This window comes from Durio zibethinus, chromosome 11 (genome assembly GCF_047325235.1).
Source record: "Durio zibethinus cultivar Kanyao isolate XHJ-2024 chromosome 11, ASM4732523v1, whole genome shotgun sequence".
Taxonomy (NCBI): Eukaryota; Viridiplantae; Streptophyta; class Magnoliopsida; order Malvales; family Malvaceae; genus Durio; species Durio zibethinus.
In genome coordinates this window covers 22,835,596-22,861,460 of record NC_143172.1, presented here as the reverse complement: position 1 = coordinate 22,861,460, position 25,865 = coordinate 22,835,596, and the positions used below count along the sequence as shown (strand labels likewise).

The window sequence follows — 25,865 nt, the reverse complement described above, 5'->3', positions numbered from 1 at the left end:
TCTCTTTACCATCAATGGCGCATAACTCGTTAACCTCTATAGACCTAAAAGTGGGACTCTTATTTTATCTCCACATTGATACAACATAAGTTTCTTGTTCATCCACAGAGCTAACCATTTTATTTGTCCAACTGTGAGCCTTTGTAACAACACTTTCACTCATTTTGAGTCTTTATTTTTGGTCAAATGCTCTAACAGAACTTTCTAATCAAACTCCGAATGTAGAAATAAAGTTTGATAAAAGTATTTTTCTTGTATTTAAAATGGCTTTTCATCCATACATACAATAAGGGTATGCAACTCATAAAATGTGCCTTGTTATTCTGCCTACAAAAATTCAAAAATCTGATGGTTTCTACCAAGATAGTTGGTGAAGGATTACACCCTCTTTCAATCTACTTAAATAAATCCATCACTTTTATCTCAATGTGGCCTAAGACCTTAGGAAAAATAACCAACCCATATATAGTTAAAGCAAATGCATTCATTCCCTAATCATCATATAGATGCTTGATAATAAAATCTCAAAGAATTTTCCATAAAATATCTTTATGCTTTTTTTTCTCTCGAATGTATGAATTTATGACCTCCTTTCTACTCTTAGAATCTAACCCAACTTCTTGCGACTTCTTAATTTATGTTTATTCATGTATATTTTATATGGATATAATAGATGCATACCCACTAGGATTGAGTACTCCTCTAATATTAGCATTAGATCACCTTGATAAGTGAATGGTCAACTTTCACTGATAAGAGATATGCAATATGTCCAAACTTCTTATAAAAAAGCCTTTTACTTTGAAGAGATCATACTCTTTTATACATCTGATAAGCTTTTCAGATCATTATGTATGAGGAGTAGGTGGACTTCTTCTAATAATGTAGGGACATGACCAGGTGGTAAATAATCTCTCTCTTCTTGCTACCTCTTTTCTTATTCCAACTTCACATATATAGGAGAGTCACATTTGAACAGTATAGATGATGAGCAAACCTGATGTTCTATGAAATCTATTAGGGCTTTTATTGAAATAACATTGGGGCAAAAATACTATACAATCTATGAACATGTTTATGAATATGCACATAAAGAAAAGAAATAAAGGAAAACAAAGAAATTAGTTAGTCATTTCAATAAAGCAAGTATAAAAAACACCAAATAGCAAGTTAATATGAACTTAGATTTTGGGTTAACTATAAAGGGTGAGAAAATAAGGCTCTATCTATGGTTAAGCTTCTAAAGTTAACTATATGCAGTTTAGGTTCATTCTAAAAAGGTTTTCAAATTGTTTCCTACATCATGGTCCATTACAGACTAGTAAAGCACTAAAATCCTCACCCATCATAGGCTACAAACGAAAAGGGTTTAATCTGAGTGGAAGTATTTTGTAAGCCTATGATGAGACATGAAATCTCATGATGACATAGGTACTTCACTCTCTCCTAAAAGTAGAGCTCGAGTGAAGGGCTTATGTTATGCACATGCTAATGAATGACAGATATATATACAAATAATAAATAATTAAGTAAATATGAATAACTAAATAAATAGGTATACACAAGAAAAATAAATAATAAAACAGATATAAATAATAAAAAAAGAATAAAATAATTTCAAACTTATTAAGCAAGGCTTGAATAATAAGAAATCATTTACTAGCTTGACTCATAAGGTCCCTAGTGAAGTCGTCAAACTATCATAATGTATAGATTCGTTGACCTACCGCTAGACATGGATTAGAAGAGTCACTACCAATCTTTTTTATTTAGATGCGATTAGCCACTTGATTGAATATGAATTACAAAATAGATGTTAATTTCAGGAGTCAGTTACGCATAGAAAAAGTTGTAACACCCCCACAACGCCAACCTAAAAGATGGTACTAGTTTAATTTTGAATTATCCAAGCCTTGAACATTTTTATTATTTACCAAATAATTTAATATTAAAAATTAATCTTAAAATTATCCCAATAGGTTGGTAACAATTTAAAATAATTTTTTCACCTCAGGAGTATTCATGAAAACTAGTGTCCCACTTTGAAGAGGTTCCATCGTCGAATTTATTAATGTACTTTTATTCAAATAAATTAGTAAAGCCTCCAAATAGTTAGTAGGATTTATTTCAAAGTAATCATCAAATAGTTTAAAGGATAAAAATTATTTTTGTTTATTTGCAAGTATATTTTTTTTATTTGAAAGGATTTTTGTATTATTATTATTTTCTTATAGAATTTTTTTTGTAGAGTTATTTTGTTTCTTTTTTTTAAAAAAAATATAAGTGGCAGAAATAATTCTTTTGTTTTTTTCAAAAGATAAACCCAGAAAGAATAAAAATAGGTTAAAAATAAAATGAAAAAAGAAAAACCTACGATCGGGTCGGGTCGGTACCAAGATCAATAAGCAAATCCTGATTTAGGTTCACGCGGATCCTAAACCTTCCAAAACGCTACCATTCTGGAGCAATATAAAAGGTAGCATCTCAGCGTTTTCTTTAGAATTACTCGAGCCTCTCTCTTTACCCTTAGTTTTTTTTATCTTCTCTTTAAAAAAATACAGGCAAATTCAATCGAAAACTAGAAATTTCACCGGTTTCTAGGGATGTCATCGAAAAATTCAACTGAAAACTAGAAAACCCATCGGTTTCTAGAAAATGTGCTAAATTTTGAAAATCTTGCTGAAATCTCATCGAAAACTTCGACCTTCATCGAAAAATTTAGTCAAAAAATTCATATTCTTCCCAAAAACCCAGAAAAACCTAAAAAACCCATATTTCTTTAAATTTTTCTTAAATTTCTCTAAATTTTGCCCGGACTATTCCCAAAACATCCTAGAATCCTAATTTTAAACTAGAAACCTAAAATCGAACCCCTAACTTTCGATTGAACCTAAAATCGAACCCCTAACTTTCGATTGAACCTAAAATCTCAGAATTAAACTCCCAAAATCCTTTCTATCAAAAATTTTCCAAACTCTCTTTCTCTAAATTTTTTATCTATTTTTGTGTATCTTCCTTCTATAGAATTGGTCTAATTTATAATTAGTTTTGTGAGGATTTTTGGGAAATAGATAGAATCAATCCAAGCTTAAATCCTGGGATTGATTTTGTCCAAGTGTGATTCTGGGTTTTTAATTTGATCCCAGTTAATTTCACCAGTTGACTTTGCATTAAAACCCCTGATTTTGGTCAAACTCAAATTTTTCTATCCCTTGACAGATTCGAACAAAAAGAAAAGAAAAAAAAATGAAAATAACAATAACAATATAATAATAACAATAAGCTATTTACTTAGGCCTAGACCCAGACATCAATGGGCCTAAACACAAATAAGTCTAATCGAGCTCGAACGCAAATAGGCCTAATCGGATCCGGACACAAATGGGTGTATACAATTATTATTTTATCAATATTATCATTATTGTTTGAATATTCATTATTTGAAATCTAAGAAGGTATAAGAAAAGATATGAGAAGATAAAAAAACATAATGGTGATTCGCATGAAGGAGGAAATGTCATAATAAAGCATCCAATTTGTCACTTTTATTAAAATGATAAAAAAATAAAATGAAATCCTAATATATTAAAACAATCTTAGCATTATTCTAAAAAAAATCATAAAATAACAAGTAGTTCCAAACAGCTTTGACTATCCTTATCATTCTTAAGATTATACCCATGTGTGGTTAAGTAAAAGGTTTTTACAAATGTTTGGCCCATGTGTCCTGTTGAAACTCACCAAACCTACTATAATCAAACTTTTCACCTTGTGTTAAAAGTAAGGCAACTTTTTATTAAATGCCATACAATTTTGTTACAATAATCACAAGTGACATTGGCATCATACCATTTAGGATAGGGTGATTTTAATGGTTTCACTTGAACAAGTGCTACAAGGTGATTTTTAATAAGCTCCAAAAATAACTTAATATATAACATAGGGATATGATCAATACAGGCTCTGTCTCGATTATTTTGAGGTCTTCTTAAATCACTTTATTGGTTATCTAATCTCGTAATTGATAGGTGGCAGGGTTATGCACGTATACGAGAGGCTAAAAAGCTGATTGAAAAACTAGTGTTGGCATTGACTGATAATAGGTTACTGGTACATGAGCTAGGTGCATTGGGTGATGGTAATATAGGGTAAAATTTCTAAATTCTTAGCCTTTATAACTTAGAGTTTAAGCTTTGCTTTTTTTCTTCTTAGGTGCACCAATTTTTTTTACACTAATAGTCACTCATCTATCTAACTTGCCATTTTTTATAGCATTTTCAATAATTTTGTTAGAGATCACCATGTCATCAAAGTTCTTAGTGGCATTCCCAATCATTATCTCGTAATAAGGGGTTTTCAATGTGTTAACAAATAAAATTATGGTCTTTTTCTCAGTAAAAGATGGTTGGACACAGGCAACAACATCTCTCCATTTTTGTGCATACTCTTTGAAGTTTTGATAGCTTTTTTTTCCATGTCTAGAGCCAAATTTTATGATATAAGGATATTGAATAATGAATGCCCTTTCTAATTTTTTTATGATCGAATGTAAGTTCTATCAAGCTAGACATATAATCTAGCTATAGAACCTATAAGACTATCTTAGAACATATAGATCAATAACTTATCATTATTTGTATGAGCAATCACTTTCAACAATACATCGTGACATGAGTCACAGGGCATTTAGTCCCATCATACTACTCAAACTCAAGGACTTTAAACTCAATTGGAACCACTATATTAAGTATTAAGCATAGTTCAGATGCATCTATCAATCTATAAAAATCCATCCTTATTACTGCCTAAAGCTTCTTTAATGAGATTCATTTTTTGAGTAGGTGAGTCTTTTATTGCCTTAGAGGTGTTTATTTTTAATTTTTTCTACTGTTTAGGATGATCTAAATTAGAAACTTAAATATGATCATATACATTTTCACCAAAGGTAGGATTAGTATAAGCTTGGAACTTTCCTTATAGAACTGTAAATAATAATCTTGGATATGCAAATGGATATGCCCTAAAAAAATAGAGCTATTGTACTTGTGCCTCTTGAGATGTTTAGGCCTGGTATGGGCTATACCCATAAGGGTATAAAGGATTCATAACATCTTGGGATGTGCAATTTGGCAAAGTGGGAGTTTTTTCTATAACTTTTCCTTTATTCATCTTATTAAGCATCTCCATAATATTTTTTAACTCTCCCTCAATCTTTATTTGGGCTTTTTCAACCTTTTCAATTTGGCTAGCTTATTTTTGTTTCGTAAGCTTTACATAAGAACGAAGGTTATAATGGTGGCAACTAGGCTACCCAAAATTCTCTAACAATTTAGCTATCTTTGAATCTTTTTTACCACAATCAGGATGATATGTTACAAGATGCTTATACTAATAATTATACTAAAATTTCTATATGCCTTAATGGATAAATGAATGTATGCATTATATATTTAATACATTGCAGTATATGATACATGAATGAAGGAAGGCATGCGTTAGTGTTTTCCTCAAAATAATGCATGATTGAAGGAATGCATTCTTTGCCCTATGATGCATGAATGAACTAATGACTACCTAGGCTAACATAATAATTTAATGATGTATGAATGGATGAACGCATACATTACATGCTACATACATTACATGCTACATACATAAAATTCAATGATACATAGATGAATAAATGTATAAATGTGTTAATATTTGCACATAACAATGCATGAAAGATTGAATAAACTTAAACTCTTTCAACTTTATTACAAAATTCATACAAATGAAACTACAAAAGTTCCTTTTTGTGTCCTAACTTGGGTTACATTTTAACAGTTTGTTTCTTATGGTTTTTCTATATGTTGGATTAGGATATTTTGACAATTTAAAGGTTCCTAATTGTTCCTTATATCATTGTCCAATATAGATTAATAAGGCACCCTAATCCTCACTCATAATAAGTTTCAAAAGGAAAAAGGTTTAGTTCAAATAGGAGTGAGAGTGTTTCACTAGCTCATGCGAAAGTTATCACTTTACGAGAATATAGATACTTACTTCCTCCTAGAAAATGATAAAGCTCAGGTAGAGAGCTTATGTATAAAATGCATATGCAATGTATGTTAAGGAACATACATACCCTTTACAGATTTTATTTACAAATTTCAAATTTCATACTTTGTCAAATAATTCACTAAAGGATGATACAGAAAACAAACATGTTAGTAAATAAAAATAAATACACAAATAATCAAAGCAAGACCAATAAATAAAGCATAAGATAAGCTAAGATTAATAATTGGTTTGACTTTTTATATCCCTTGTGGAGTCGTCAAATTGTCATAACGTGTATATTTAAGAACTAAAAATTAGACACAACATATGGAGTAGTAACCAATTTTTTTTAACTAGATGTGATTAGCTACCTAAGTGAGTCTATCATTTCTAAGATTATTCTAAGCTTAACTAAGGGTCCCTAAAAAGAATAAGTTCTAGTCTTCTAAATAAAACTAGGTTTAAGAATTTAATTACATGTAAGAAAAGTTATAGCATCCTTATAATGCCCACAAATTAGTACCAATTAATCTTAAATTATCTTTTTTGCCTTAATTAATATGGTATTAATTTATTCTTATTATTTATTACTTTTGTTAATTTTAATATTTAAATATTGAAAATATTTTTAGGTTTTTTCCAACACCTTGGTTAACCTTCTAAAAATATTTTTCATCTTAAGAGTATTCAAGTAACATGCTCGTTTTATGAAGAGATTCCATCATCAAATTTACTAAATTTTTATAAAATTAAATTAATTGTTAATACATGATAATATATTGTCATATTCACAATAATAAAATACAATAATAAAATACAAAATTTACTACATGCAATCACAATTTATCTAATAATTAATTATGCAATTAAATCACCATAATTTATCTCTAATTTTAATTTTTTAAGTTAGAAATAAATAAAAATTATTATATTGAGATCAATTTCTAAATTCTCTAATACCTTGATCGAATTGAGAAAAGTTTTCTCGCCAAAAAATTTTTAAGAAAATTACATGTCCATAATTTTCTTAAAATTTCATCATTAGACAAAATTTTATTTACCCCTAATTATCTTATAAATTAAAATTTTGACAAATTAAATAAAAAAACTTTAAACATTACAAAAAATAAATGACTTAATCAAAATACATAATAAAAATAATGAAAGGAAAAGAAATAATCAAATAAAATCAAATCAAAATAGCAAAACAAATAAAAAAAAAATCATATGAAACGGGTCAGGTTGTGCCTCATGTTGGTGTGTAAGTCTAATTGGGTTAGGATAGTAAAATTTTTTTAAAATTAAAACAATGTCATTTCAGAGGTATATAAGACCCGAAATTTGTTTTTCCTTCACTTTTTCCTTTCCTTTTCTCTCTTTTCCATCGTTCTCTTTAACTTCTGTCTAAACACAGTTTTAATGTCGATCGGAATCTTTAAATGCAGCTAGCAAATTGATCTGAAAATTCAAAGGCCAATGGGAAATTGATTGGAAAATTCAAAGGCCACAAAAACCTGACCAAAAGATTCAAAAATTCCAAAAATATCCCAAAAAAAGAAAAAAATTAAAAACTCCTAAACCCAGAATTTGATTCCCTTTTTGTTTCTCAATATCTAAATCCCTTAAATTACAATTAATCCTCAAATCAAAGCAAAGATCTTTCCAAAAAAATAAAAGAAAACAACACATTCAGAATTTTTTCTCTCCTTTTTTTGTCAATTGTTTCCACCATCCCTTTGATTGTTGATTCTGGCTGTTTTAAATAAGGAATTAATCCTTGTTTAAGTGAAAATCTGAGTTTAAAGAGATTGCTTTAGTTAATTTCAATAGGATTTAATACTAGATTGTAAGTGCACTTCTCACTCGGATATTTCCTAAAACCAGACTTTATTCATTCTCTACATTTGATAAACCATTGAATGTCAGCTGAATAAGTATTATTCATTCTTTAATTCCCAGCTGACTTCAAGGATTTCAATCCTTTTCCAACCTGCTTCACCATCTTGCAATTGTTCTATCACTCTTTTTTTTTTAACAAACAAAATACTTAAAAGAAAACAACACCAAAAAAAATATAGAAAATAAAATGTTAGCTTTTAATTTCAAAGTTCAAAAACAAAAAATAAAATTTCGAATAAAATGAAGTGTCTATATATCTTATTAAGTTCAAGGTTTTATTCAATGTGTTTTCAGTCCAAGAAATATTTATTCTTTGTTTATTAAGGTTGAATTTCGGGCTTCAATTTCTTGTTATTTTATTTATAAAAAAACTAAAGCTGCAAAGAAGAGAGTCGAGTTTGGAAGGGAATTGAAATCCTAAAATTGTGTTGGATTTAAAAATCTTGTTGTCCTAGTTACACTTTTGGTTAGATTAAAATAATAATTGAATGAAAAATGTATTTAGCCTAATTTTTGGAAGAAAACTGAATAGAAATTAGAGTTAAATTCTAAAATCGAAATCTTGTGAAAATGAATCAATGAAATTCTTGTTCAATGTAGAATTCCATTTGATTTAGGACTAAGTCCCAATTTAAATGCCCATAATCAAGCACAAAAATCACAATCATCAATCAATAGCAATTGATAAAAAATATATATATATTTATATATATATTTTCAAAAGTATAGTTTTTGGCAATGAAAATTTGTTTTAGAATTAGGATTCTTTTAGAGTTTTTTTAGGTTTTTTAAAGATTTTTGGCTTTGGGTAGAAATGGATTTTGAATTCTTGTGGAAGCTTTGGATTGAATAAAAAGGATTTAGGGAATCTGTTTTTTTTTTTTTTTTGAATTTACGAAAAAGTGTTTAAATTTTTTGGCAAACTTGAGGTTTCCTTTAAAGTTTTCGACAGGTATTTGAAGGTTCCAACGCTAGTAACTAGGCTTTTAGAGAGAGGTAGAGAGTATTTGAGATTTAAGGAGATAAGGAAGAGAAGAAAAATGAAGGAAAAAAATGCCTTTTGACTTTAATAACCCTGAGAAGCAACAATGTTTCTTTCTAAGGAAATTTTGAAGATTCGTCTCGTAACTTGTCAAGGGTCCACAGGTTTACCAATCTTTCGACTTGTTTGACATGTTTTTTTTTTTTTTTTTTATTTGTTGTTTTTATTTTTGATTTTTTATCTTTAATTAATTTTGTTTTTTAATTTATTTGCTTTAATGTTTAAGTGTTTTAAATATTTGTTTATTTAATTTGTAAAATTAAAAATAATAGATATGTAAATAAATTAAGTAATTTTATAATGTGACTTTAAAGTAATAATCATGATTTAGGAATAATAAAAATTTGATCGATGATGAAATTCTAAAGAAGTTACTTGTATACAATTTTCTTTGAAAATTTTTTAGTGAGTAAATTTTTTAAAATTTAATCGAGATGTTGAAAAATTTAGAAATGATCTCAATATAAAAATTTTTTATTTATTTTTAATTTAAAATAAAAATTAAAGATTAATGAATAAATTGTGATTATATGTATTATTTAACTTTTTTTTTCATAAAAGGATTAATGAATAAGTTATGCTTATCTAAGATTATATGTTGTGAACTTTGTGTGTATTTATTTTCATTTAATTTTCATAAAATATTTAATATATCTAATAACAAAGCCTCTTAACAAAAATATACTTATTACTTTAATACTCTTTAAGTAAGAAAAATTCTTTAAGATTACAATCAAAGCAATGGAGAAAACATAAAGGACCTATTTCTAATATATAAGTATCAAAATTAATAAATATAATAAAATAAAATAAGTTAGGAATAACATACCATTTTAATTAAGTTAAAAAAAAATAATTTAAGATTAATTGACACCATTTTAAGATGGACATTATATAGATACTATAATCTTTCTTATATGTGATTGAACTTTTAAATCTAATTATATTAGTAGATTAGAACCAATTTTTTTATAAACTTTTAGTCAAGTTTAAGATGTGCGTAGAGAAAATATATTTTATTTAGGTAATAATCACATCTAAACAAAAAAAAAAAAAACAACGATGACTTTATGATTTTTATATCCAATGATCGAGTTGACAAACTTAAATCTTATGAGACCTATGTATATAATACGATACTAGTACAAATTTTAATTACAATGAGCATACAAAATATATAGCCTAAAGCTAAAGTCTAAAAATGTAATAAAATTGTGGAAATTATTGATTGATAAAAGGAAAGGAATTCCTTAACTTTTAAAGGATACCTTACCTTATATATAAAAGGTTGTCTGTACAAAATTTAATTACAATTGGTGAATTGATAAATCTGCTATCTATAAAAACTATTAAAGTTATTCTCTCTTTCAAAATTTAAAGTCAAGTAAGTGTTGACAATAAAAATAATTTGAAGGTTAATTTAAAAAATATCATTATTTGTTATAGGAAATGAGCTGAAAGTGAAATCAGATTTCATGATTTTATTTGCGTTAAAAACTTAAACCTAATAAACATTTTGTTTCATCATATTTTGGAGAAAAAAAAATCATTCTCTAACTTTAAATATTGCCCTAATAAATAAATAAATATATAAATACATTATATATAATAATAAACTAATAAATTTAAATATAATAAATGATTAGATTTTAAAACTAATATTTGCATATCTATACATCTATACATTAAATAAAACCAATCCCCAACCTCAATTGTATTGTATAACTCATCATTGTAAAAAAAAAAAAAAAAGATTTGGAGGATATTTTGGAAATATGCAAAAGGTAATTTTATATAATCTTATATAAATATATAAAAGCCAAAGCTTTTACCATAAAAGAAAATAATCCTATCCTATGTAGATAAGTTACATTTTTTACATGTGGAATGTCATATTTAAATGATGTGTGTTATATAATTAATGAATTTGATTATATAATTAATTTAAAAATAATTTATTATGGCTTAATTAACTATATTTAACTACCAATATTCTTGCCTCCTATAAATTAGTTATAATTAATTAGATCATTAATTCAAAAAACAAAAATTTAAATAAAAAGCTAATTAATTATGAATAATTTTGCATATTTACTAATCTTTATTAATGATTATATAAACATATTAATTTAATAGAATAATCTAATATATATATATATAAATTAGTTATAATAATATATATATATATATATATATATATATATATATATATATAAACACACATACACACACACAAAAAAGATAACTTCAATATATTAACTTGAAAAAAAAAATAAAATAAGTCTATGTATGTAGGATAATTTTTTATACATGAACAATGTCAAATGATGTCATGTGTTTTGATCATAATCAACAATTCAAATTTCAAAATTAAAATTACAAACTAATTTAATCTTTAATATTTTTTCAATTATCATCCAAAAAATATTGTGACCTATTCAATGGCTTTAATTTTATTTTATTTTTAACTTTAAGTATGAATATTTCTTTCGATTTTTTTTACAATAAAAGTCTTATTGACCATACATTCAATAACTTTAATTTTGTTTCGAATTCTCTAAAATTTTTTATACTTACATTATCTTAATTTTGGGTGTTTGATTACGAAAATAAAAAGAACTAATATGTCAAATTATATTATTTAAAATTTAAACTCTATAATAATATGTAATTAAGGAGACAAAAATTTTTTATAATAATATGTAATTGATTGATATCTCAATTCTTGAGATTCACATTTATGAGTTTGTATGTTATCTATATATATAATAGTAATATGATAAAGTTGACACATACAATAACTGTTGTCAAAAAATTTTCATTTGTATTATTCTATTCTTTTCTACCCTTGATACATTGTTTAAATAGTGGTATGACTTTTTGATATTTTAACAAACTTTCAACATTTTATAATAAGCTCTAAAGGGATGTTGTAAGATTATAACTCTGTGAATATATATATATATATATATATATATATTTTGTGATATGTTCTTTTATTTTTTTTATTTAGTATTATATTTTTATAAATATATTTTCCTTGATTATTCAAGTTAGAATTATTAGATTAATCTTAATTATGATTATTTCATTTTTTCTTTTTATTTCAGTTTAATTTTAGTGTTCTTAAATATTTTACTATGAAAAATAAGTGATAATTAATTTTTTCTTTTCAATTTTATAGTTGCAAGGTTTTCATATTAAAACAAAAAATTATAATGTTAAAAAAGAATGTGAATGATGATAAATTTTTTTTATCAAAAGTTTAATTTTTTTATAGACCCTTTGAATGATTTTTTTATTTATTATTAATATTTGGCACTTATATGTTTCTATCTCTTTGATAAATTCATTATTCAATTTGTCAAAACAAATGATTAAAAGTCTATTTTTCTCATTTTTTTATTTGATTATTAAGTATTTCATTTGTAATGAGTAGTGAAAGAGACTATTCTTTACTTATTTTTATTTACAATTTTATTTTTTATTTTTATATGATTCCACAAAAAGTTTAATCAATTTGATATTATTTAAACTTATATTGGGTTTTCAACTCAAAATTCATGCATATATAATAAATCTTTGATTCTTTCTTTTTCACAAATAATAGTAAATCTTTGGTTTTTTTTTCTCAAACTTACATAATAAATCTTTGGTTCTTCATATACGTCAATATATAATTTTTTTTTTCTATAAACATATCTTACAAAATTCTAAATTATTAAAATTTTGAGTTCAATAGCAATATAATTTTTTTAATGATATGATTTTATGACTAATATATGTTTATTCAAATTAATAAAAAGACAATTATTAAAAAGAATTATGCATTTTCTTTAATCGATTTAAAAAGTAAGTGAAATCACTTTGAAATTTTAAATTAATTAAAATAAATTTGATCACACTAATAAAAAAATATTTAATTTAAATATTTAATTTAATTTTTCAATTACATGTAGTATTCATATGATAATGAGTTTTTTTTAGATATTATTTAGATGTATACATATATAAATTCTATTTTTTTATTAAAAATAATAATTTTATGTGTAATTATATAAAAATATCCCTTGTACAACACTGACCAGTTTTCATTTGTTTTAGGGTTACTTAGTAACCTTTTCTTCTCTTTGCAGATGGATCGTGAACAGCAATTGAATGAGTTGGAGATGCGTAGCAAAACCTCATTGGCTTACCCCCTCCAAGTAAAACAAAAAATCGCTTTTACGCTTTAATTTGTGAGTTATTTTAGAAATTTCAGTGTTCTTTTTATTGCTTAATGTTAATGCTTCATTGGAATTTTTTTGGGATTAAATTAAATTTGAAGATTAAGAAATTTTTTTGTTTGAGAAGTATTTAGTTTTATGATTTTGTTGATGGGTATTGCTGGAATTCAGAAGATAATTGAAATCGAAGCAATGCATCAGAATTATGGAGATTTGATGAAACTTAGATAGGAGGAAAGTTTTAAAGTGTGCATCTTCTGATCAATCCTCAACCTTGCATGTTGCAGTTGCTAGAAACAGATTAAGCTTATCCATGTTGTTTGTACTTAAGGATTTCAAGGCAAATCAGATTTGTCTTTAATCTGGATTCAAGGATTGATTTTGGAAGATAACTTTATATGTGGCGTTAGTTATGGTAGAAATATAGGGATATTTAGTTTAAAAAGTCTCTTACGAGTTACGAATGGTTTTTATTCCTGCTTTTATGCTTTCATTTTTTCAGGTTTCCTTTCTTTTTTTGTTTTTCATTTTTTACAACTTCCCTTTCTTTCTGTTGTGGCGTTTTTGTGATTGTTGTTTCTATCTTTTTTGAGGTTAATCTATAATTGTAGTTTTTTCCTTTTCCTAATTGTTGTTCGGTTTCTCTAATTGTTGTTAAGGTTTGAAACGGGAAAATTTTTAATTTTTGTGTTTTGTGCGAGTTTGTTTCGTTTGGTTTTGAGAATGCTGTACTGCTACCAGAGTCTCCTAGTACAAGTTCATTGATGGCTGCAAGAGATGACATAGGGGAAACCCCAAAAGCCACCGAGGAAGACAAGCCAAGAGGTTTCTTTTTCAGCTTTAAATAGTGTTATAGATCCCTTGAAGGCGCGATTTTGTTCTTAAGGGTATCACAAATTAATTTTTAGTGGAGTTTAATAAGGTAATTAGTCTCAAATATTAGAAAGAATACAAGCTTGGTAAGAAAAAAATTGTTAAATCTAATCAGAAAATTGGTTTAGTTCTGTTATATGACAGAAAACTTTCTGCTATCTGATGGATTAATCTGATGTATTTGTTAACTTTGCATACTGCTTTAGTGCTTTACATTAATTTTAGTATGCTCTGACTGAGATGGATCCAGAGCTGTTCGGTGTAGGAGTTGCTGTGATGGAAATATGAATGTAAATACTAAATAAGGTGCATCCAAAAGCTTTCGCTTCTGTTTTCTTTTCTACAATGCATGAGTTTGTTGGAGCAGGATTGTTGAAAATTTTGCCATGTGCTTGAGCCCTCCACCAGTTTTGAAAGGAGTGTAACAACATTACAGGTACATAAATAACAAACTTATATAGTAATAATTAATTGATTTTTGTGGGCAATGTTCAGTTGGTGGGAAGGAATCAACTTTCTTTCTCTGGGAATTCTATTTTCTTTTCTTTTTTGTTTTCAATAGTTTTTCAGTAAAATCTCAAAAAAGAGTGTAAATATTGAAGTTTTTTTAAGCTAAAACTGATATCGAACCCACCAGAAAACTATTAGTAAGAAGCAAACCATGCATCATTTTTCTTTCAATGGAACACACTTGAATAATGAGAATTCTATACTCGAGAGCTTGAGTTTGGGTATGAAGCATAACCCTGGTATTTTCTTGGATGGGACCTTAAAAGAACAAGCTGAACTCAAAGACGAGTTAAAAAAGTGAAGTCTTTTTTGAAGTTTTGATAGGGATTTATACTCTTTGATTTTGAATTCAACTTTTTACTGTATATTTTTTGTGAATTTAAAGAATGATAGAAATTCAACTCTTGATTGTTTATTTTTTGTGAATTTAAAGATTGATACCCTTGTGCATTCAATTGGGATGAACAAGGGGGGCTGATCGATTGTTTTGGATGCCAAAACCAGAGCTCTATCTCAAGAGCTGGCACATTACAACAATGTTTTTTTCAAAAAATTTCATCATAAAAGAGGTAAATAAAACCCTAAGACCACAATAAAGTAAAGAGCTTACTTATATCATAGAAGTTTTCATAGCTATGGAAAATTTAAGGTTTTGGTTTAACTTGAATAAAATAATTGGGAATTTGGATCTTTCAAGTTTTCATTTTTTTTGGCCTATAAGGAGCAAAAAATGGTTTTATTTATTGTAGGTTAAATGAAACAAATGACAGGAATTTGAGCTATTAAGAGTTTGATCATTTTATTTGATTTTGGTAACATAGTTTGATAATTTGTTTTAAAAGCTTTTGTGTGTTGTGAAGATGTATCTATAGATGGGAAAAAGTAGCTGCCCAAGTCGAGGATGGACCCTGTGTCACTTACATTGGCGAAGGAAGATAAGGTAATTTCGTTAAAATAGTTCATAATGGAATTAAAATGGTGATATACAGTTAATTTCTAAAGCTTATGATGTTCTCAAACATGTTGGGGGACATTCGAATGATGAAGTGGCGGAGATTTTCGCAAAATGGAACAGGGGAGAGCTTGAAAGTTTCTTAATTGAGATAACATCTGATATTTTTAGAGTTAAGGACGAGTTGGGTGATGGGTATTTGGTGGATAAGATTTTGGATAAGACTGGAATGAAGGGGCAGTAAGCTGCTGGGTCGTCTGTTGCTACTCCAACGATCGCAGCTTCATTAGATTGTAGGTATTTGAAACCAAGCTAGCCAAATTGGGTTGCATCAAGAAGGCTTACCAGAGGAATCCCAATTTGGTTCGCTTGATTGTGGACCCGAGTTTGTTAGGGAGATGGTTCAAAGGCAAACAACTTGGAAAAGAATTGTGGGATTGACTATCTCTGTTGGATCAGCATATAAAAATGCAAGTAAACTCCTCGTTGTGTAACACGGGTCTAAGTTCTAGTATGTATTAAACGTGTCCAAACCTTAATAGGGAAATTGTGCCATACAGTCAATTTCTCATGAATGAAGTTGATAACTGAAAGCCATTTGTCCACTTTTATTGTTCGTGACCTTATTTAAAACTAATTGAATGACAGCTGGTAGATGGCTAAATGGATTAAAATGAAACTATTTTGTCCCATTTTTTTCTCCATTTTCCTTCTTCTCTTCTCTTACATATCCTAAATTTCTTTTCCCTGCCAGCAGCCGCCAATTTCACAGAAAGACTCAATTCTATACAATCTAAATTATCTACATTACTCTGTAAACACAAAGTAAAATTGCACTGAAATAAAAAGGAAATTTCAGATAAAGACTCAATCCGAGTTCCCAGACAATCTAAACCATCCACATTACTCTATAAACACTAAATCGAACCCAATTCGATTGGACTCCCCCGACAAAGGACTCTAACGATGGTTAACACGAATCAAATTCGATCAACAATAGGCTTAGTCGATCGGAATTTCACATAAACTCTTTTGAGATTGTACATTACCAAATTCTATACCCTACTCTTTGTTTCTTCATCTTTTCACCCTCCTTATCATTATCAAAGACTTCATCAGAAACTCTTTGAGATTCAATTTTCAAAAAAAAAAAAAAAAATGAATACTAAACTGATAAAGAGTGCAGACATCACTTACCGGTAAAGGCTTCACTTCTTCTTCAACTACAGCCTCACTTTCTTCTGGAAGTAATTCAACAAAGTATGACACGAGATCGTGGGTAGCAAAACTTTGTTGTTGGTGTGGGCAGGCTGTAGCCTGTGAAAGATTATGGTTTGTTAAGGAACGAGTGTTTCAACATTTGGTGGGGGAATTATCAGTCATCAGGTTACAGTTAGAAAATTCAGCTATTTCAGTAGGGGAAGAAGTGCTTTTGAAATGTGCCGGTTGGTTTAGATGGCCATAGGTTCATCAAGAAGGGTTTAAACTGTAAACATGGTGTTATTTGGGAGGGGTTTTGAACAAAAGTCAGACCTGTTATCCAACGGTGACTGAGAATGACACATGGCAGAGGGACAATGGAGAGCTTTCTGTTGTAACTGACAATCACGTGTGTCCATTCTAACTGCCTCCTCACACAATCTGTTATCAGTAAAACAGAGATCAAATAATCTCTCATGCCCACACTTTACTTTTCCCATATCGCGGCACCTAAAACCCTTCCAACAGAGGTTTTGGAACATCAATGGCTACCAATGTCATCGTTCCAATCAGGGCTCTCAACTTTACCAAGTCTCCCAGTACCGCCCCAATCTTCTCAGCATTCTGTTGAGTAACTCTAACTGCAAATTGTGAACTTGGATCCAATAGTCAATCTTAGTAAACCATATCTCCTGAACAGTGTTTCTACCGTCCAGCGCTGAAGAGTTGGGCAGTATCCCATTACTTACCATGGCTCCTTCTCCAAAACTTGCAACATCACCTCCTTTTGAGCAAAATTGATCCCAGACACATTAGATCCAAGCTCTTGAATCATTGGTGCCTCCTTCTGCGACCATATACTCCTTAGCTCGCTTAAAACCCCTCTTCAATTCAGGGGTTTATCTGCAATAATCTTTCCAAGTTCCAACCAAAGTATTCTTCACGACTCCCCAATTTCAATTCCACCGTCCTTCGGTACAATCTCATTTCCTCCATCATTAATCACACAGAGAAGAATGAAACCAGTTGAAGAATGACCGTAAATCCAGAACCAATAGATGAACAATGAATTAAAGTGTTTAGCTTATGTAACCCTATCAATGTAAGGCACTGAGACCCTAATCAAACATGTCTTAAAGTTCTAGACCTAAAGAAAACATGAAAATCAAAAGTAAAGAAGAAAAACAAGAAGAAAATTGAATGATTCCAACAAATCACAACTAAAAGTATAGAAATCCTAAAGGGGCGAGACGAATGGAAAGAGGAAAGCAAGAGGGAAAAGAAACAAAAAAGGACACTCTGAGAAAATCCCAAAAAAGGACTCACTTTAGAGAGAGAAGCCCTTAGTTTAGGGAGAGAAAAAGAAAGTTAAATCTATAGTTCAGTAATAGGTAATTGAATATACGAAATGATAATGAAACGGAAAAGCAAAACCCCAAATTGACAGAAAAAGAAAAGAAAAGGTCCTAAATTGAAAAGGAAAAAGCTTAAAATTTTGACTTTTTTTCTGTATCAAACTGTATGCATGTTAGCTGCTCTTTGCAGCCAGTTAAAGTTACCTTGGCTTTGCCTTTTCATTTTAGATTTTGAATTGTAATTTTTGAACAATTAAAGATAGATAGGGGAGGAGAGAAATAGCAAAAGCAACTGACTAGGAGAAATTAATGGGGTCAAATTAAAGCTTACTAATGTCAGCAGGGTTTGGATGCTAACTCAAACAGGGAAAAGCTACCAATGTCAGCCACATAATAAAGGCCTCCGATTTTAATTGGATAACAGGGTAAATCTCCATTTAAATTTCAATTTGTTGAGGTTTTAACTTGGTAGCAAAGAGCCAAAGACCAAAACCATGTCTAATTGCAAAACCAGCCACTTTATCCACAATGTTAAGCAGCATAGGCAGTCCAGCAGAAAGGTTAGTTGATTCCACTAGCAAAATACTAAATTAAAACAAAACAAGAAGAAATTATAGGACCAGAAGGAGGCTAATAATCAATTATGCCAAACTCAAAATGTTTTGCTCGTAATTGGTGACTATGACAGCATTAGAAGAATAATCAAGAGGCCTATATTCAGGGAGTCCAGACAATGCAATCCTTCTCAATCTCCTCCTTTCTACATCATAGATATACACGCAAAAGTGCTTCAACAAAGTGCGTGGTGCCAGTAAAATCTCACCTGTATGAATGGTGCCAACAATCAAAAAGTTTTGGTAGCCTTCAATTTCTTTCCAAGATGCAGGATAGACGATTGTATGACCAATCCATTCATTCATAAGATGATCTTCTAGCAGCCAAATATTCATTGAATTGGACGGAGAATCAAATTGAGTATCAACAAGGGCCAAGCGCCCCCCAAATTGTATTAAATCACTTCTCCAATTGAATACACCTTCTGGAAGTGGAATCTCATGAAATTTCTCTGTGTGGACATCAAATGCGAAAAGAACTGAAGCGTAATGGCACTTGAAATATATAATTCCATGAATGCAAACGCTTTCTCTCTTAGGGAAGTACGAGGGTCCATCACCAAGCAGTCTCCAATGGTTGTTTGTCTCCAATGTCAAGACCCTGTATTCAGTACCCTTTCCAGAAACGGCCCAAGAGTTCAAGACCTTATAACACTTGGTGATCGGATCAAACCCAAATGAGTTCACGCAAAAGGAAGTAGAAGCAGCAGCGGGAGAGTTGGGAGGGCAAACAAATGGTAAAGTAAAAGCCTCTCGAGTACTGGGGTTAAAGATGGTGGCACAAAGGCCAAAGTCCATGCAGATTAACCCATTAACTGAAGGGGTTGTGTAGCGGGAGAAACGAGGAGGAATGGTCCTCAGGTGAACTGCTGATGCTGACAGAGACCCTTCAAGAAGCTCTGCGGAGAAGAACATTTGAGCAGATTGAAGCTCGGTGGAGCAGCTGATGATAATAGTTGGTATTAACGGAGCCTCGGATTTGATCCTGGAAAACAGAATTGCGTGCATTTTGGCAAAATCTTGGCTGGTTATAATGGAGGAGCAGCTCTTGGAAATGCACCTGAACCTTACCAAAGACTTAACAGGAAGACTTGTGAATATGTCGAAGATCACATCCATAGGAATCTGTTTCCTACTCTTCATGTTTCACTATCTTTGTCTTTGGAAACGATTGTGTTCAGATAAGCACCTGAATTACAGCCAAAACGAAAAGTCAAACCTAATCCACAGGGCTCAGTCTTTAGCATAAAATGAAAAGTTTTAATTCAGTAGATGAAAACATCAAAATCCCGAAGGAAAGTTGAAAATTTTTGAAGTAAAGGAGAAACCAACGTTTGCTTCCAAAGTTCACAGACAGACAAAAAAAAACCAATAAACCATCAAAGAAAAACCCGAAATAAGATAGTTTTTTCATGGCATTACCACAAAAGAGAAAGCTGATGATCATAAATCACAAGTCAACAGTATCGAAATTGAAAAAAAAAATCTCACAAAATTAATAAATTATCCGAGAAAGATAGAAAGGAGGAATAAACGTACCACAAACGCCAAAGAGAGAGAGAGTTTTCTCTTTTTTTTTTTGTTTGCCCTTTCTTGGTGTTTTGACTGGAAAATGTTTTTGCAAGTTGATCAATTTTCTGCAACGTCTCAGAAACACCCACGAACAGAATGGGTTAGTGAGGTGAACTCTGCCCAGTTCCCAATTTATCCTAGGTTTAGATTCTATTATTCCAATGCGAAAGAGTTTATGGTATTACTAATTGAATTTAAATATTAATTTTAATAAAATTTATTATATATATTATATTAATTTTTTAAATTATAATTATAATAATAATAATTATTATTTTTAATCTCATCATTATTTCGAAAACATCAAAATCTCAAAAGAAAGTCGAAAATTTTTGAAGTAAAGGAGAAACCAATGTTTGCTTTCAAAGTTCACAGAAAGACCAAAAAAAAAAACCAATAAACCATCATAAAAAATTCGAAAATAAGATAATTTTTTCATTTGACATTATCACAAAGAAGAAAGCTGATAATCACAAATCAAAAGTCAAAATAATCAAAACTGACAATAAAAAGTCACAAAATCAATAAATTATTCGAGAAAGATAGAAAAGAGAACTAAGCGAACCAAAAATGCCAAGGAGAGAGAGAGAGTTTTTTTTTTTCTTCGATGTCTTGATTGGAAAATGTTTTCCAAGGTGATCAATTTTCTACAACGTCTCATAAACACTCAAACGAAATGAGGTGGTGAGCTGCAATTTTCTAAGTTCTTGGGATTTTATCATACTTTTGATATAATATGATTGAATTTATCATATTATTAATTAAATTTAAATATTAATTTTAATAAAATTTATTCAATATAAATTTTTTATTAAATTTTTTTAATTACAATAATTTTTTTAATCATAATTATAATAATAATAATAATTATTTTTAATTTCACTGTTTATTCAAATAAAATTTTATATTTAAAATTTTTTTACCATGAATTAAGGAAATTTTTGGTTAGTACAAGGTAAAATAAAGGTAATGAACGTGGTCATTTTTAACTATGTCTTTCCTGGACCCAAAACATTGGCATAACGGTTAATTATGTATTTGTATTATATAAAATAATAATAATTTATATATCTATATTATATTTTATATAAATTATATATCTAAATTTATGTTGATTTGAAAATACGAAATATATCTTTTTTATTAAAATTATATGATTTTTATTAAAATTTTAAATTATATTATTTTAGTGTCTTTTTTATATTATTTTTATTTTATATTATAATATCATGTTTTAAATTATTAAATTTAAATTTATGATTTTATAAAAATCTTATAATTTTAAATAGATATGTTATACTATAAAAAAATATAAAAAAATATAAAATAATATGATGTGAAATTTTTTGTAAAGATTATATATAAATTTGATAAAAATTTAAAAAATATATTTTATATTTACATTATAGACAAGAATTTAATATAATAATATTTATATTTTATATGTATTTAATATAAATACAAAAATTATTAGAACTAATTTTTCATTAAAAAAGGAAATTGATTTTTGTTTTTAAAAAAATTGAGCAATTTATCGTTTGAGAACTAAGAAAGATATTTTTCAAATTCTCAAGAATATATTCATGAAAGGCATCAAACTTGTATTTGGATAAAAAAAAAATACCAGTAATAAAAGGGCACTGCTTTAGATTGACAAATAAAAGATATTTTCATCAATTTTGAAGTCATGAGTTGTTTACCTTTGAATGGTTGTTGGAAAAAAAAAAAAAAAACAGATTTTGTGTGGTCAAAGAGATACGTGGATTGTGACTTTTAATTTATTTTTTAAAAATGAAAATGCTGATATGAGGGAAAGCAAAAATGAAAATGAATTTAGACATATCTAATGGTGGTAAGTTGACAGGTGTCACGTTTATTTGAAAATTACAACTTATTAGTTTGAATTTTGTGGGACAATTTTTATCTTCTAAATAATGTGTTTTCATCTATAAATGATTCATTTAATCGATTAAATTTATTTTTTTTGATAAAAAAATTTTAAATTTAAATATTATCGATGATTATTTATTGAAATTATTTCAAATGTATGACTTATAATTATTTATCTTAAATTATCAAATACAACACATTTTATTTTATCTTAAAAAATTAAATAATTTATCTACTTTCGAATTTATTTTTATAAAAAATAATAATAATGTATTTTCATCCCATGTAAGATAAGGTATGAATTCATCTTACTTTTTGTACTATGAGTTCAATTGTATTGTATTATTAATTAAATTTAAATACTAATTTTAATAAAATTTATTTATTTTTTATTAAAATTTTTTTCAATCTTAATTATAATAATATTTTTAATTACAATTATAATAATTTTATTATTATTTTTAATTTTATCGAAATTAATCTTATCATTTAATCAAATAAATTTTAAGTTACTTTCATAAATAGTAAGAGTAGCCCGTTATTAAAAAGTAAAATAAAAATATTATAAAATATTAAAATTGAAAATTATATACACTATTTAATATATTATATTTTTAATTAATTTTTTATATTATATTATGAGTGATTTATTTTTTATTAATAATTTGATCAAATTTGAATATATGATTTTTTAATTTATTGTAGATTATAAATTTTTTTGGTAAAATTATTTAAAACAAAAAAAAAGAAAAATAGTAAGAAAAGTAACTTAATGTCTAATTTTTGTTTTTTTTTTTTATACTTATCATTATTATATTTTTAATATTTATTTTATTTTATTATAAATAATGAATGACAAAAAATTCAATACCCATAAAGATCACATCTAATTACAAACTCACATCATAAATGATAAAAACACAAAACTCATAAAAAAAAAAAAAAAACAGATTCAATTACAAATCAACATCAAACAAATACTCATATTTTGTTTTTCAAATTCAATTAAAGCGCAACCCTCAATATAAATATAATTGTAAAAAATTATAAATTTATTTGTTTAATTCATTTTTTTATTTTTTATATTGTCAATTGATTAAAATATGTTCTTTATATAAAAATTAAAATATGTATGTAAATAAAAAACAAATCAATAAGCAAATCAATAAATATAAATAAAAAAAGTAAAACTGAAAAAACAAAACAAAATAAAAATAAAAAATACCAAAGAAAAAATTTGATTGCCATGTAGCAGTCAATTGGCAATTTAACTAATAAGTTGACTATAAAAAAGAGGAAAGATCCGTTTATACTAATATAACTTCTTACATTTTTAAAATTTTTGGATCAAAATTACAGAATTAAAAAATATTAATTCAAATGAATCATAGATTTAATTTTAATCCAAATATACGAGTAAACATCCATTTATATACGTATAACTCTTATACTTTTTTAAAATCTTTTAATCAAAATTATTAAATTAAAAAAATTATTTTAATTCAAATAACTCATAAATTTAATTTTTATCCAAAAAAAAAAAAAAAAAACCAAAAAACATCACTTACACTTGCTTCCCTCGAAAACACTAGACAAGGTGAAATTGCAAGGCTTTATGGGGCCGATAAATGTTACTGCTACTTCTGACTATGATAATAGTCATTAGTCAACAACGAGCACATTCCACATTGATGAAAATAGTCATAAATAGGAATATTTTACAGAGAGAAGGAAAATTTCGACACTATGAACACTGAGGAGAAAACTAAAGATACTTCATGATCATAATTAGAACAAAAGAATAAGCTTCATGGCTCATGGAATTTGACAAGAACCTCCAGGACACTAACTTGCAACCTCAAATTCAAGATGTAGTTGGCTGTATGAACCAAAAGCTGATCGAGGTGCAGGCCATGGCTGCCTGGCACAACTCTGTGGAGCTTCTGGACCTTCATTTGAACTGACCCGCTGCCCCATGGCCTTTGCCTCCTTCCCAGCTGCAATTTCTTTCTCCCATTGCAGCAGCATATATGTAAGCATGAATTCACCCCCATTGGCAGTTGACAGATAAGAGAAAGTCCAATAAACACAATGAAGTTTATGGTTGTATTTATGTAAAGGGGAGAAACAAATTCACGTGGGTTTAAAGAGAGTGTCCATGTGGGAGCGGGAATTTTGGTGGGATTTATTTGGAATTGTGGAGTGAAATTCCTGAGAAAAAGGTGGCCAATGAAGCTTCTTGTTATGTGGGTTTGGGGCTGAACTCTTTGCGCTCAGCGTTTGTGGTATGGTTTTTCATAGTACTAAAGCACGGGTGTCGACAGCTTTTGCATTGCACACGTTAGCCACTAGTTTTTCCAGGGGCAGGGCGCAGGAGGATAAAGCCAGACTTTGTCGTCCTATCCTCATATTTTGACAGCTGGCTTTTGGTCTATCAGAACTTGCGTACAGATTCCAGATCTTAAAACTGGATTGCGCTTTGTTTGCTTCTGCGCTTGGGGCAAGCAAAGGCTAAACATATTCACTACTTAAATTATGGGTAAAGAAATGAAGTTACAGAAAATAGAATGGAGAATAGAAAATGATTTCTAAAAGGCTTAATATATAATTTGATCTTTAAATAAAATTCTTGATTTGATACCCAGCTTTCATTTTGTCATGTCATTTGCTATACACATTAACTTCATTAATAATATACTGATGTAACAAAAAATAAGCAAATAAAATCATTACATATAGCGTATTTTCATTGGCCCATATCTGCTGCATCATCATTTTATCTAACACCGTTAGTCATTATTACAAAGTGCTTATCAGAAGCAAAGTTAAAATTTCAAATTGTTAATTTCTTTCTATAAATACACATCGTGAAAAATGATCTAATTCATTAGCCAATTTACAAATTCATCCCTTCTAAAACAAAACAAAGGCTAAAGTCCTGAAGACACATCAAAGTTGCGAAGAAGAAGGCTAAAAGTGGTAATGAGATGGAGAGCTTGGATGTTACATTCCTTTGAATTGTTCTAACTTCTCTAAGCACAACTGGTAAACGATGCTTGTTGAGATAGATTGACCATCATCATAATATGGTTTCCAAAATATAATAATGAAAATGATCTTTTCTGTTATGAACATAGCAGATGCAGATGCTTAACAATAATGTCTAATTGATAAACAGGCCAGCTCAAACAAGTAATCAGCCATATTTATGCAATGCTTGTCCCTCTCAGGTGCATTTATGTGCATCATGAAGAGAGTTTTTTACACAAGTACTTGCCTCTTTGTTTTTTATGGGGAAGTGAAACTTCAAGACGGTTCTATCCTTTTGGCCTCTATATTCTAGGCACTAGGCAGCCTATGGCCCATGATAAATTCTACTGCAGCTTTCAACTTCTCTCACATGATGGTTTTGAACAGCTGATTTTTACCATATATGAAAGCAATTTGCTTTAACCATACATTTCGAGAAATGATGCCCTGCCATTGACAAGGAGAGACCACAGCAACCATGTGGGTGCCCAGTAAAACGTTTTTCTCCCGTTGTCTTCAGGGAGAAAAGACGGATGTTTAACGTACCACCAGGTTCCTCATCCTCCTGAAATGGAAATCTGTAAAGTGCTGTTTCCTGGCATCTGGATTCTCAACATCCCAGATGTTGACATATTTGCTGGGCTATTATCATAGGCTATT

General features: G+C 28.5%; 1 protein-coding gene and 1 long non-coding RNA gene across 5 annotated transcripts; one reads left to right on the top strand and one right to left on the bottom strand.

The window, feature by feature from the left end:
- Positions 1-13,044: 13,044 nt before the first annotated feature.
- LOC111289691 (uncharacterized) lies at positions 13,045-16,149 on the top strand. Of its 2 annotated transcripts, none has more exons than XR_016346506.1 (4): positions 13,045-13,221; positions 13,951-14,518; positions 15,453-15,532; positions 15,640-16,149. It is a non-coding gene; the product is annotated as an uncharacterized LOC111289691 (long non-coding RNA). The 2 variants fall into 2 exon arrangements; XR_016346507.1 differs by having other exon boundaries at positions 13,074-13,188.
- Positions 16,150-16,710: 561 nt separating this feature from the next.
- LOC111289690 (F-box protein At5g65850-like) lies at positions 16,711-24,720 on the bottom strand. Of its 3 annotated transcripts, none has more exons than XM_089768325.1 (3): positions 23,744-24,720; positions 20,253-20,350; positions 16,711-19,902 (listed from the first exon to the last, which is right to left on the bottom strand). In XM_089768325.1, exon 3 carries the CDS (start codon positions 19,854-19,856, stop codon positions 18,741-18,743), a length of 1,116 nt encoding a protein of 371 aa, XP_089624451.1. In that variant the 5' UTR covers positions 19,857-19,902; positions 20,253-20,350; positions 23,744-24,720; the 3' UTR covers positions 16,711-18,740. The 3 variants fall into 3 exon arrangements, with proteins under 3 accessions (XP_089624451.1, XP_022736675.2, XP_089624452.1); XM_022880940.2 differs by lacking the exon at positions 23,744-24,720 and adding an exon at positions 20,851-20,995; XM_089768326.1 differs by lacking the exon at positions 23,744-24,720 and having other exon boundaries at positions 16,711-19,698; positions 19,785-19,902; positions 20,253-20,982.
- Between the last annotated feature and the right edge of the window lie 1,145 nt (positions 24,721-25,865).

Bases quoted from the DNA above. Each gene is read 5' to 3' on its own strand.
- LOC111289690 (XM_089768325.1), bottom strand. From the start codon at position 19,856: ATGAAGAGTAGGAAACAGATTCCTATGGATGTGATCTTCGACATATTC.